This window comes from Lucilia cuprina, chromosome 3, assembly GCF_022045245.1.
Source record: "Lucilia cuprina isolate Lc7/37 chromosome 3, ASM2204524v1, whole genome shotgun sequence".
NCBI lineage: Eukaryota > Metazoa > Arthropoda > Insecta > Diptera > Calliphoridae > Lucilia > Lucilia cuprina.
The window spans coordinates 36,724,714-36,737,879 of NC_060951.1; the positions used below are offsets into that span (position 1 = coordinate 36,724,714).

General features: G+C 21.0%; 1 protein-coding gene across 1 annotated transcript in view; it reads right to left on the reverse strand.

Annotated features, from left to right (window-relative positions):
- Window positions 1–13,166, reverse strand: part of LOC111691210 (dorsal-ventral patterning protein Sog) — a 33,708-nt gene that overhangs the window by 10,208 nt on the left and 10,334 nt on the right. The window contains exons 2-3 of the mRNA XM_023453863.2: window positions 3,246–3,355; window positions 1,279–1,414 (exon numbers count right to left, since the gene is read on the reverse strand). Coding sequence (XP_023309631.2) covers window positions 1,279–1,414; window positions 3,246–3,355 — 246 coding nt within the window. The remainder of the gene's footprint in view (window positions 1–1,278; window positions 1,415–3,245; window positions 3,356–13,166) is intronic.

Below are 13,166 nucleotides of genomic sequence, written 5' to 3' on the forward strand. Positions count from 1 at the left end.
AAATAGAAAATTGTTTAATTAAAACTGGTATCTATACAAAATCTTAAGATAAATAATTTAACATTAAAGAAATTTTTGAAATTTGGCAAAATATTGAAAAATGGTGTAAAAGCTTTTTTTGTTAAAGAAATGAAAGCTTTTTAAAAGTTTTATATTAAAATTAACAGAAAATTTTGAAAACTTTATGAAATGAAACAACAACTAAAGAATATAAACTAAAAAAAAGTGAAAAAGTTAAAAAAAAATAAAAAAGCTTTTTTAGAAAGCTTAAAGCTTTTTAACAAAATTTAAGGAATTATGACAAAATTTTAAGAAATTTAAATGGAAATTTGTTATTTACTATGAAATTTGAAGAAGATTTGAGATTTTCAAAAAAGCTTTTTAGTAAGCTTAAAGCTTTTAAATAAAAATTTAATTATTTAAGGCAAAATATTTAGAAATTTGTTTATTTTTAATTAAAAAAAATTTCGAATTTTAAAAAAGTTTTAAGAAAAGCTTTAAGCTTTTTTTAAAAAAATTTAAAAATTTTTGAAAATTTGTGATTTAAATGTTTTAATGAAAAGCAAATGTTTTGGTTAAAGTTTTTTTTTGGAGAAAAAATTTCTATTTTTACGTGTTTTCGTTTATGTTTTAATAAATTTTAAAAAAAAACTTAAAAAATATATATTAAAGTGTCTGTCTGTCTGCTTGTTTAACTTTTAACGAAAAAAATATATAAATAAATTTTGCAAAAATTTTGTCATTGAAAATATACACTCTCGAGTGGACAATTTCACTGCGTAAGGGTGTGTGTGTGTAGCAGACGATTTTTTTTTTTTTGCAAAAAAAAAAAAATCGTTTTCTTCGCTGCCCATAAAATTGGATGAAATATGTTTATTATGATCAAAAACGACAAAAATCTTTTATAAAAATTTTGCAAAAATACAAGAAATTGACTTAAATATATTAAAAAATATAAGTAAATTTTAAGACAAAAAAACAACAACATTAAACATTTTTCTATGAGTCCAAAAAAGAAAATCTATATAATATATATATTCTTTTTATTTTGCTTAATCTAGCAGACAATTTATTTTTAAATGCTTGAAATATTTTATGATTTATGTAGCGATTATAAATTTTGAAATATACAATGAAATATACATGAAAAATTTTGCAATTTTTCTTTAAATTTTGTTGTTGTTGTTTTTTTTTTAAGGGATTTTAAAATTATGAATGATTCATTCAGTAAAAGAAAATCAAAAACATGAGTTAAACAATTTAAAATAAATTACTTACCATTATTTTTATCGCCGGGACAAGTTTTACAGCATTTACCGGGCAACAGTATGGGATCATCGCACAAGGCGGGCGGGCATTCATTTTTAATATTGCGACATTGAACACGAGCCACAATGCGTCGTTTTTTAGGAACCTGGAAGCACAAATTAAATAAATAAAATCATTATTTTGTTTTTTTTCTATAAAGTTATTTATATAGAATTTTTTTTCTGTTCGTTTTTTTTTTTTTTGCTTTTTTTACGACTGTCTGTTTTTGGCGAAAATCATTTGTTTTTCATAATTTTTAATTAACTCATAAATTTTTTTTCTTATTTATTGAAAAAATTTTTAGATGTTGTTGTAGTTAAAAAATGATATTTGCTTATTGGATTTTTTTTTAAATATTTCTGAAAATTTTAATTAGGAAAAAGAACAATTTTTATTAAAAGAAATTAAGTTTTTCAATAAAATTGAATATTACTTAAGAGTGTTTTCAGTTTTTTGTTGTTTTCAGTTCAAAGGTCATTGAGATTTGTTATAAAAAGAGTTGTTTTGGTGTGTTCACATTGTCTGCTTTCTAAATTTTGTGAAATTTTTTTGAAAATTTTCATGTTTTTTTTTTTGAGGTTAAAAACGTTTTTTATCCATAATTTCTATAATTTAGAATAGAAATGTTTGAATTTAAGTTTTTTTTTGAGTGTTCACAGTTCAAAGGTCATTTAGATTTGTATAGAAAAGAGTTTTGGTGTGTTCACACTGTCTGCTTTCTAAACTTTATAAAATTTTCGGAAAATATTTTAATTTTATTGAGGTTAAAAACGTTTTTTGCTTATAACTTCTAAAATTTTAAAGAAAAAACTTGCAATTAAAGTTTATTGCTGTGTGCACCCTGTCTGCTTTCTAATTTTTATAAAATTTTCGAATTTTTTTTTTTTTTTTTTTTTTTTTTTGAGGTTAAATATATTTTTTGTCCATAACTTCTATAATTTTAAAGACAAAACTTCAAATTAAGGTTTTTTGTTGTGTGCACACTGTCTGCTTTTTAAATTTCATAAAATTTTCTGAAAATTTTCAAGTTTTTTTTTTTTTTTTTTTTTTTTTTTGAGGTTAAACACGTTTTTTGCCCATAACTTCTATAATTTTAAAGAGAAAACTTCAAACTAAGGTTTTTTTTTTGTAGTGTGTACATTGGTATCTCTCTAAAAGTTATAAAATTTTTAATTTTAAAGAAATTAACAAAGAATTTATATTAATTTTTAAAAATTGTTTAAAAATTTTTAAGAAAAATTGAAGAAATTAGAGAAAATTTTTACATAAAATAAAATTGAATGCAGTTTATTTTAAAGGGCCTTTGAAAGTAGTATTCTCTAGATATATAAAAATAATCATGATTAAAATTAAACCCAGAAGAAGAAATACAACAAAAATAAAAACGAAAAAAACACAGACAAAACAAGACTAAAAAAAGACTTTATGGCGTCAATTAAATGTTTGTTTTCGTTGTTCTTGTTAAAAAAATTTACTTGATTTTGCATTAAACTATAGATATAATTTTTTTTCTTTTTAAACAAAACGAGGCCAAAAACAAGACATTACAGCAAGTGTTATAAAAATTAAAGAAAAGAATTAATTTAAATTAAAATAAAAATTTAAAAAAAAAATAAAGAAAATTAAAAATAATGCGTAATATTATAAAAAAAAACAAAAAATTTTGAAAATTTTTCTTTCGTGTTGAAATTATTGTTTTTTGCAAATATTTTTTTTTTTAAATTGAAAAAAAGAAAAAATTAAAGAAAATTAAAAAAAACATGTTTTTTCTTAAAAGACCTTTAAAAAGCTCATTAATCATTTCTCATTTTAACTTAACAAAAAAAAACGCACAATTTGAAAAAAGCAAAAAAAAAAAAACTAGAAAAAATATTATTAATAATTAATAATAAATAATGTTTTGATGTTTTTGTTGGTTTTTTTTCTTAAAAACTTACCGCCACACATTCACATTTAATGCAATACATAACACCAAATGGTGGTCCCAAATCGGCATACCAGGTCGAGCCCAATTCACGCAAAGTTTTGCCAAATTGACATTCGGAAACTAGAAAAAGAAAATTAAAAAAAAAAGAAAAGAAATTAATAACAAAATAAAAATTTATTAAATATTTTTCAATTAAAAATTTAATAAATTAAATTTTTATTATTATTATTACTTGTTCAATTAAATTTATAATTTAATTGTTTATTTAACATTAACCTACTTTTAAAATATAATTTTTACATATATATAAATTTTTCTCTTTTAAAACGAAAAAAAAACCTTAAAATTTTGTTTTTTACTTAAAATTTCATTATTTTACTTTAATAATTTTTGTTCATATTTTTGTGTGTGTGTGTTTATTTTAATAATTATTATAATATTGTTATTTAATTTTCTAATCAACAACTTTTTTTCTCTCACTAAAGCTTAAACAACAACAATAATTATAATTTTCTGACTTTAAACACTTAAACCAAAGAAAAATAACAAATAACAACAAAAAATTTTTTTATATAAAAATAATAATAATAAAAAGAAATATACATAATTTAATAATAAATATTCGCACGCAAAATCTAAGTGGCGCCAAACTTGAAAAAATATTAATAACAATAAAAACTAAAAGAATATACTTGATCAAGTTGAAGATTATTGGGAAGAGGGAGAGAGAGTGAAAATTAAACTCTTTTTTTATTTTAATTATTTTTTTAATATTTGTTGTTTGTTTTTTGTTAATTTGTTTCTTTAGCTTTAGTTTTAATCTATATTTTATTTCCTAAAGAGTTTTCTTGAATTTATTGAAAAAATCTTTAAAATCTCTAGAAAATTAAGCGGTTTTTAATAAATTTCTTTAAATTTCTTTTTTCAAAAGATTTCATTCTTATTTTTCTTAAGCTTTTTGTTGTTGTTTTTGTTTTGCCCCCGCCATTTTGAAACTATTACACTTTTACTGTCATAAAAGTTTGATTAAGAGAAAGAGAGAGGAAGCTTTAACAGTTATATTTTTTTTGTAAGCTAAGAGTTTATGTTGCAGATGAGAGTGTGGTGGGCTAAAGAGAGCGTGTGTGTGTAGAAGAGAGTTGTGTTACGTTGTTTTGTTTAAATGGCTTATCAGTGTTGCTTAAGTGTTAAAATTAGAGCATAAATGTTAAGCTTAAGTGTTGAATTTTAAGCTGAAGTATTGCATGTTAAGCTCAAGTGTTAAATTTTAAGCTTAAGTGTTGAATTTTAAGTTGAATTGTTAAATTCTAAGCTTAAGTGTTGAATTTTAAGCTGAGGTGTTAAATTCGAAGCTTAAGTGTTGAATGTTAAGCTTAAGTGTTAAATTCTAAGCTTAAGTGTTGAATGTTAAGCTCAAGTGTTAAAATTTAAGCTTAAGTGTTGGATTTTAAGCTGAAGTGTTAAATTCTTAGCTTAAGTGTTGAGTGTTAAGCTTCAGTGTGGAATGTTAAGCTTAAGTGTTGCATTTTTAGTTTAAGTGTGGGATTTTAAGCTGAATTGTTTCTTCTTAACGTTTAAGCAAAGTTTTCTTTTAATAAAAATTTTGCTCTTTTCTATTTCTCTTTCTTTAAAGAAACAGAGAGAAAGAGAGAGTGCTTTAACTGTAAAATGAAAGCAAAAGTCTATTTAAACACAGCAGCTTAAGTGTAAAAGAAAATTTTGCTATTGCTTATGCTTTTACATTATTTTGTTCTACTTTTGATTAATGTTTATTCCATATTATTAGCAGAAAGCTTTTGAGTATTGCTAAAAATGTTGCTTTTAAGCTTAATGTAGATTTTAAGCTTAAGTGTTTGGTTTTTTGCTTAAGGGTTGATGATGTTGATTGAGCTTAAGTGTTTTGTTGGTTCAATGTTGTTTTAAACAAGTTTAAAGTTTTCTTTTAATTAAACGTTTGATTTCTCTGTTATTAACGGAGAGAAAGAGAGAAAAAGATGTTGATTTTAAGCTGAAGTGTTGGTTTTTTTGCTTAACCCTTAGCTGTTGGTTATTTGCTTAAGCGTTGTTTAAAACTTGTGTTTATATGACCAACAAGTTATTTGTATTAAACTTTTTAATTATTGCTTGCTGCGTTTATTAAAAGAGAAAGAGAGGGAGAGAGAGAGCTTAAAACTGTTGCCTAAGTGTTGATTGTAAGCTTAAGCGTTTGTTTTTCTGCTTAAACGTTAATTTAAACTGAAACGTATGTTTATGCTTGTTAAACATTTTACCAAAGATTTCTTTTAATTAAACAAAAATTATTAAAATTTTTGGAATTTTTTTAAATTATTTAAAACTAAAAATTTTCTTTTAAATTCTAATTCCTTTATAAAATTAATTAAAAATTCCAGAAATATTTAAATCAATTTAAAAGCATTTAACTTTTATAATTAAAATTAAAACCAGTATTTAAATTAGCTTAACAGTTAAACATCTTTTAAATTTGAATTTTAATTAAAATAAATATAAATAATTTAATTAATTTTTTTTTCTAAATTAATAAACAATAAATTAAAACAAACAAGAAAGTAGTTAAGTTAATATAAATAAAATTGCGTATTTCTTTTTGAGAGAAAATAATAAAACAAAACAAATTGTATAAAATTTAATGTAAATTATTTTGGCGCCAAGAAGAATTTTGCAAAACAAAAAAAATTTGTTGTTAATAATTTATAAATTTTTTGTGTAATAAATATTTAACATATTTGGCTACTGCAGTTTTACACCTACAAGTTTTTTTTTTCAATTTTTTTTGTTTGATAAAATTATTAAGTGTTTTAAAATTATAGTTTATTATTGAGGTCGCCGACCGTTAGTATTTTATTATAAAAATATTTTTTTTTTCAACACCTTTTTATAGTTGTTCAAAGAGAAAAATTTATTTAAATTAATTTTATTGTTGTTGTTTGAAAAAATAGAAAAAAGTTTTTTTTTAAATAAATATTTATTTAATATTGTTTATTTATGAATTGTTTACTAGTTTTGTAGTCCATGCACATGAGAATTTTATTTTATTTTTTGCTATGAAATTGTAAATGAAAAAGGAAACTTGGTGACAGCTTTTTAAAAAAAACAAACATTTTTTTTTTCAAATAAAAAATTTTAAAGCAAAAAATTGCAAATATATAAACAAGTAATAAAACTCAATGAATTTAGAAAAAAAATTGAGAAAACATACAAATAAAGAAAATTTTAGAAAAATAAAAAAAATAAAGAAAATTTTAGAAAAATTAAAAAAATTTAAAAAAAAATTTTAGAAAATTTCAAAAAAAAAGCTAAAGAAAATTTTATAAAATTTAAAAATTGTTTAAGATTTTTGTTGCATTTCTCTTTATTTGGCTTGATGGTAACCTAGCCCACCTCTTCGGTTTAAAAGTGGCGTCTAACAGCCGCTTTTAACTAGAAAACTTAAAAGCGTAGGTTAAGTTTTCTTTGTATTTTATTTAAAAAAAAACACAGAGAGAGAGCGAATGCAAAAAAAAATCCAAAGCAATTTGATAAAATTGACACATTACTTTACATCAAAACTTTTTTTGCTTTTTTCAAAATAGCTTGTGTAGGAATCTGCTAAATGCAATTTGGCGCCTCAATGGCTTGCAACGTAGGCTTAAAAAAGAAACATTAAAAAAAAGTTTTTTTTTTTTTGTATTTAAATGTTTAAGTAAGCATTTCCGGCAGGAGGTTTTAGGTTTTCTTTTAAAGTTATATGATAACTTTTGCTAAGTAATTTTTATAAGTTTTTGTAGAAATGTAAAAAACAAACAAATTATTTTGGTGCTTTTTTTCATTTGGCTGTCTTTTAAGTGGCGCCATTTAATGTCAATGTGTCAAGTGTATAAGAAATATTTACAAAATTGTAATTAAGCGTAAAAAGATAATTTTAACATTAAATAGAAAATTGGCAAATGCTTTAGAAAGATTTTTGTTTCAATTATTTTTTTAAGCAGAAATTATGAGCAATTTTAAGGCAATTTTTTAAGGATTTTTTTTTGTTGTTTTATGTATATTTTAAAATTTTAACGCATGAGAGAGAAAAATCTCAAGTTGTTTTTACAAGAAATATTTTAGGAAACTTATTTAAATTGAAAAATTTTGTTAAAGAAATTCTTAGAAATTTAAATTTTTGTTTAAAGTTAAAGAAATTGTTGTATTTTATCGCATGCTAGAGAAAATCTCAAGTTGGTTTGAGAAACAAAATTTCTCAAAATTTTTTTAATTTAAAACAATTTGTTAAAGAAATTGCAAAAATTTTAAGGTTTTTAAATGAAATTTGTAAAATTATTTAATTTAAAGCAATTTGTTAATTTTCATTTTAATCGCATGCTAGAGAAAATCTCAAGTTGGTTTGAGAAACAAAATTTCTTAATTTTTTTTTAATTTAAAGGAAATTGTTAAAGAAATTGCAAAAATTAAAAGGTTTTTAAATGACATTTATTAAATTTTTCTATTTTTAACACATGACAGACGCTTTTAAAGTTTTTAGGAGAAATTTGAAATGATTTTCTTTTATATCGCATGCTAGAGAAAATCACAACATTGTTTTAGAAACAAAATTTCTCTCTAAAGAAATTCTAAAAAAATTGGATTTTGTTAAAAAATTTGCAAAATTTTAGTTTTTTATGTCATGCTAGAGAAAATCTCAAGTTGGTTTTAGAAACTAAATTTCTTAAAATTTGTTTAATTTAAAGGAATTTATTAAAGAAATGGCAAAAATTTTTGGTTTTTAGTTAAAAATTTTTTAATTTTTTAAATTTTATCGCATGCGAGAGAAAATCTCAAGTTGTTTTTAAAAACAAAATTTCATAAAATTTCTTTAATTTTAAAGATTTTGTAGTAAAAATTACCAAGTTTAAACATATTTCTTAATTTTTTAAAGATTTTTCTAATAAAACAAAATTTGCTGCGTTCACATGTGTAAAAATTTTAAAGAAAATATATATTTTTTTTTAATAAAACTAAATTTGCTGCGTTCACATGTTTTAAAAAAATGCTAAAGAAAATGTTGTGTGACGCTTTTAAACACTAAAAATTGCTTTATAAAGTTTTATTTTAATATAAAATTTTAAAAATTAAAAAAAATTTTAAAGAAAAACTTTAATTTTTCATTAATTTAGGTGTGAACGCAGCATTACTTTTCTTTTAATAAATAAAATCAAATTTTTCTTCAAAATCTAAAGAATTTCTTTTAAAAAAAAATTTGTTTACATATTTTCTTTAAAACGAACAAGCGGTAATTATAAAACGAATTCTTGTAAAAAAAACAAACTCCATTAATAAAAAACTTAACAATTTTACAACATTTTACATTTAAACAAAAAAAAGAAAAACAATTGTAATAAAATTTTAAAACAACAACAAAAATAAAAAACCACAAAAACACAAAAAAATCTTTATATAGAAATAAACAAATAAAATTATTTAAAGGGAATTTAAGGTGTCTTATGCTCCCCTTTAAATAACAAAAAACAAAAAAAAAAGCAGACATTAAGGCGTTTCTTGTTAACACCCGCTGACCCGCTTTGAAGTCAAAAAACACAAACAAAAATTTACATTTAAACACTATAACTTGTATGATATTTTATGAATTTTTTTCTTTCTAATTTCTATAGATTTTTATTACAAAACTAACACCTTACAAAAACAGAACAAGAACATAGAATGTTTTTAAGCAGTAGTGTAGCAATTTTATTAATGAAGTTTTTCTTACAACTCTTTAAATTTCTTTAATTTTTTTATTAAGAAAGACCGCCCTTGGTTTTTAAATATAATCTGATTTTTTTTTTTGTAATTTCTAGTTTATGAAATCGATACTTTTAAAGAGAAATGTTAATTCGTTTGTTATTTCCTTTATAAAGTGTTAATTAAACTTATATTTGAAAAAAAAAAAATAAAATAAAAACACTATGGGAGGGAGATTTATTTAAAATATAAATAAAAATCATTAGACCTTAAGACGTCATTTATTAAGTTTTTTTTTGTTTTTGAAAAGAAACCTTAAAAGTTTTTGTTGTATTATTAAACATTTAACTAATAATAATAATTCATTTTGAATTACAATTTTTATTTTTTCAAAAACTAGACGTCACAGTCTCATTAAATTTTCTATTCATAGTGTGTTTGTGTGTGTATTTTCAGGGTCAGAAATTTTGAACAAAAAAAAAAATTTATTTGTTTTGTCAATTGTAAAATGATTTTTAATTTTCACCAAAAAAGCTTTTTTCTCAAACAATTTGTATTAATTTAATGGAATTTTTTCGTTTCTTTTTTTTGGGGGGTAATGAGCTTAAAGGCGCCATTTGAAATTTAGAAAAAAATGTACAAATTTATAGAAAACTTGAGTAAATTAAAATACACAATTTTCTTTAAAATTTTAAATTTAAACTAAAATTCTTGAAAAGTTTAAATTTAAACTAAAATTTCTATAAAATTTTAGGAAATTTTCTTAATTTTAAAAAAAATTTGTTTTATTTAAATTAAATTTCATTAAATTTAGTTTTATTTTAATTAATTTGTTATAGAATTTTCAAGAAAATTTTAGGTTTTTGTTAGAAATTTGTTTAATTTTACTTTTCTTTTATCGCATGCTAGTGAAAATCTCAAGTTTGTTTTAGCAACAAAATTTTATTAAATTTTTTTAATTTAAAGAAAATTATTAAAGAATTTGCAAAAATTTTAGAATTTTAATAAAAATTGGTAATATTTTTAAATTTATCGCATGCTAGAGAAAATCTCAAGTTTGTTTTAGTAACAAAATCTTATTCGATTTGTTTAATTTAAAGAAAATTGTAAACACAATTGTATACAATTTTCAGAAATTTTAGAATTCTAAGAAAATTTACAAAACTTTTAGGTTTTTTATAAAAATTTTATATTTTTAAATTTATCGCATGCTAGAGAAAATCTCAAGTTTGTTTTAGCAACAAAATTTTATTCGATTTGTTTAATTTAAAGAAAACTATTAAAGAATTTGCAAAAATTTCAAGTTTTTGTTAGAAACATTTTAATTTTTTAAAATTTTATCGCATGAGAGAGAAAATCTCAAGTTTGTTTTAGCAACAAAATTTTATAAAATTTCTTTAATTTAAAAGAATTTATTAAAGAATTTGCCAAAATTTTGGAATTTATGTCAAAATTTGTTAAATTTTTTAATTTTATCGCATGCGAGAGAAAATCCGAAAATTGTTTAAGAAACAAAATTTTATGAAATTAGTTTTATTCAATAGAATTTGATAAAGAATTTCCAAAAATTTTGAAATTTAAGTTAAAATTTATTAATTTTTTCGCTTTATCGCATGCTAGAGAAAATCTCATGTTGATTTAAGCAACAAAATTTTATGAAATTTCTTTATTTTAGGCAGTTTATCAAAGAATTTCATAAAATGTTGCTGTTTAAGTAAATATTTCACAATTTTTTTTTTATATAAATATTATAGCATGCTAGAGAAAATCTCAAGTTTGTTAAATTAAAGAAATTTTTAAAAATTCTACTTAAATTAGGTGTTTTTAAACAAAATTTACTTTTTAAAATTAAAAATCTTAACACAACCATGAGTTGAGTAGATGTGGCTTATAAACACTTTATTTTCCATTACAAATTTTCAATTCTTTCAAGTCTAGCTGTCTGTCTGTCAGTTATAAGTATCGTTTCATTTCTTTTTAGCCCTTTAAAGATACAACACATCTCAAAGGTGTAAAAATCCACACATTTAAATTATAAACAAGTATAAATAATGTGCTAAAGAAAAAAAGAGAGACGGACTTAAAAAAAAGACAAACTTGACTTGCCAATAATCGTGGCAATAATCATAAAATATGCAGCAAAAAAACTAAAGCATACACAAGAAAGAATTTTAGCATGTCATAATCCTTTTTTTTTCTTTCTGCCTTCTTCTCTAGAGTTCGTTTTAATTTAAAGCTTTATGCTTATAATTAATACACTGTGTATATATGTATTTTTTTCAAAACTCCTTGTATATAATTTACTATTTATAACAAGTTTAAAAGACGCCCATATTGGTAGTTAAAAAGTTTTATTTTTTAAAGGGTTTTGCCTAGAAGGCGGGCGCTTTAAGTTGTATGATTTTATTAATTAAAAAAAGAGTTTTTTAGGTGTTAAGTTTAAAAGTTCTTCTTTTTTTGAAATTTATTTATTTAGTTCTTTTCAACATTTTTGCTTTAAAATCGGCTTATGTTTATTGTGTCAATAACCAAGAATTGTTAGCAATTTAAGTCTGTCACTTCTTTTTTTTTCAAGAAAATGACTTTAAAAGGAATTCTTGTTTTTTGGGGACTACAAAAAAGTATTGGCATATTTTAGTTGTATTTTTTTGTAAATTCCTTTTTGAAACCTTTTTTTTTTTTTGCAAATTATTTTAACGTGCGAAAACCTGGTTTGAAAGTTTATATAGAATCAAAAGAGAGAGAACAGAAAAAAATAACACATGCCATACAAGACATTCGACAGCACACATAACACAACTTTTCAAGCCTTGCCAAGAATTCAAGTCTGTCTGTCTGTCCTGCGGTCTTTTTCTCACTAACTTTTGACTTTTGTTTCTTTTTTTTTTTTGTTCATGGATTTTATGCTAAAAAGTTTGGAGACCATTTGTGGCTTTTGGGAAAGGTGTAAACCTTTAGTTTAACTATGTGGGCAATGCCACTTAAGCTTAAATCCTTTTTTTGCTTGAAAAGAAAAAAAATAATAAAACCAAACTAAACTTTTAAAGGTAGAATTTTAAACGGAAATATTCTTAAGAATTGAAAAAAAGTAAAAAAATGTATATATGTATATATGTATACAACATATATCTCTCAAGATAATTGCATTGTTAAAAGAATGTTTTCAAAGTGTTTCGCCTTAAAAGGAGGCATAGAAGTAAAATATATATATATATATATATATTGGATTTAAAAAACAACAAATTCTTTAATAAATTCTTTTAAATTAAAGAAATTTCATAAAAAATTTTGTTACTAAAACAAACTTAAGATTTTTTCTCTAGCATGCGATAAAATTTCGAAAATTTAAAAATTTTTATATTAAACATTAAATTAAATAAATTTTATTAAAAAATCTAACATTTTTGGAAATATTTAAACAAAATAGTTTAATTTAAACGAATTTCATTTTGTTTCTGAAACAATTTTGAAATTTTCTCTCGCATGCGATAAAATTTAAAAAAAAAAATTACAAATTTCTACCAAAAACCTAAAATTTTTGGCAAATTCTTTTAAGTAAAACAAATTTAATTAAATTTTGTTGCTCAAAACAAACTTGAGATTTTCTCTAGCATGCGATAAAATTTAAAAAATTTAAAAATTTTTACTAAAAAGTAAAGAAAAGATAAATTTCATTAAAAAACCTTAAATTTTTTGTAAATTCCAAAACAAAATTTTTCAATTTAAACAAATTAAAAAAATTTTTGTTTTTAAAACCAAATTAAGATTTTGTGTAGCATGCGATAAAATTTTTAATAAAATTTCAAAAAATTTTAAATAAAATTTCAAAAATTTAAAAAAAAAATGAAAAAAATTTTAAATAAAATTTCAAAAAATTTTAATAAAATTTCAAAAAATTTTAAATAAAATTTTCAAGAAACTAAATTTTTGATTAAAATTTGTTAAAGAATTAAAAATAAAATTTTGGAATTTTAGTTAAAATTTGTTAATTTTTTTTTTTGAAATTTTATTTAAAATTTTTTGAAATTTTATTTAAAATTTTTTGAAATTTTATTTAAAATTTTCAAAAAATTTTTAATAAAATTTCAAAAAAAAATTTTAACAAATTTTTAAAAAATTCCAAAATTTTATTTTTAATTCTTTAACAAATTTTAATCAAAAATTTAGTTTCTTAAACAAATTTCAAATTTTTTTTTAAAAAAATTTAGTTTGG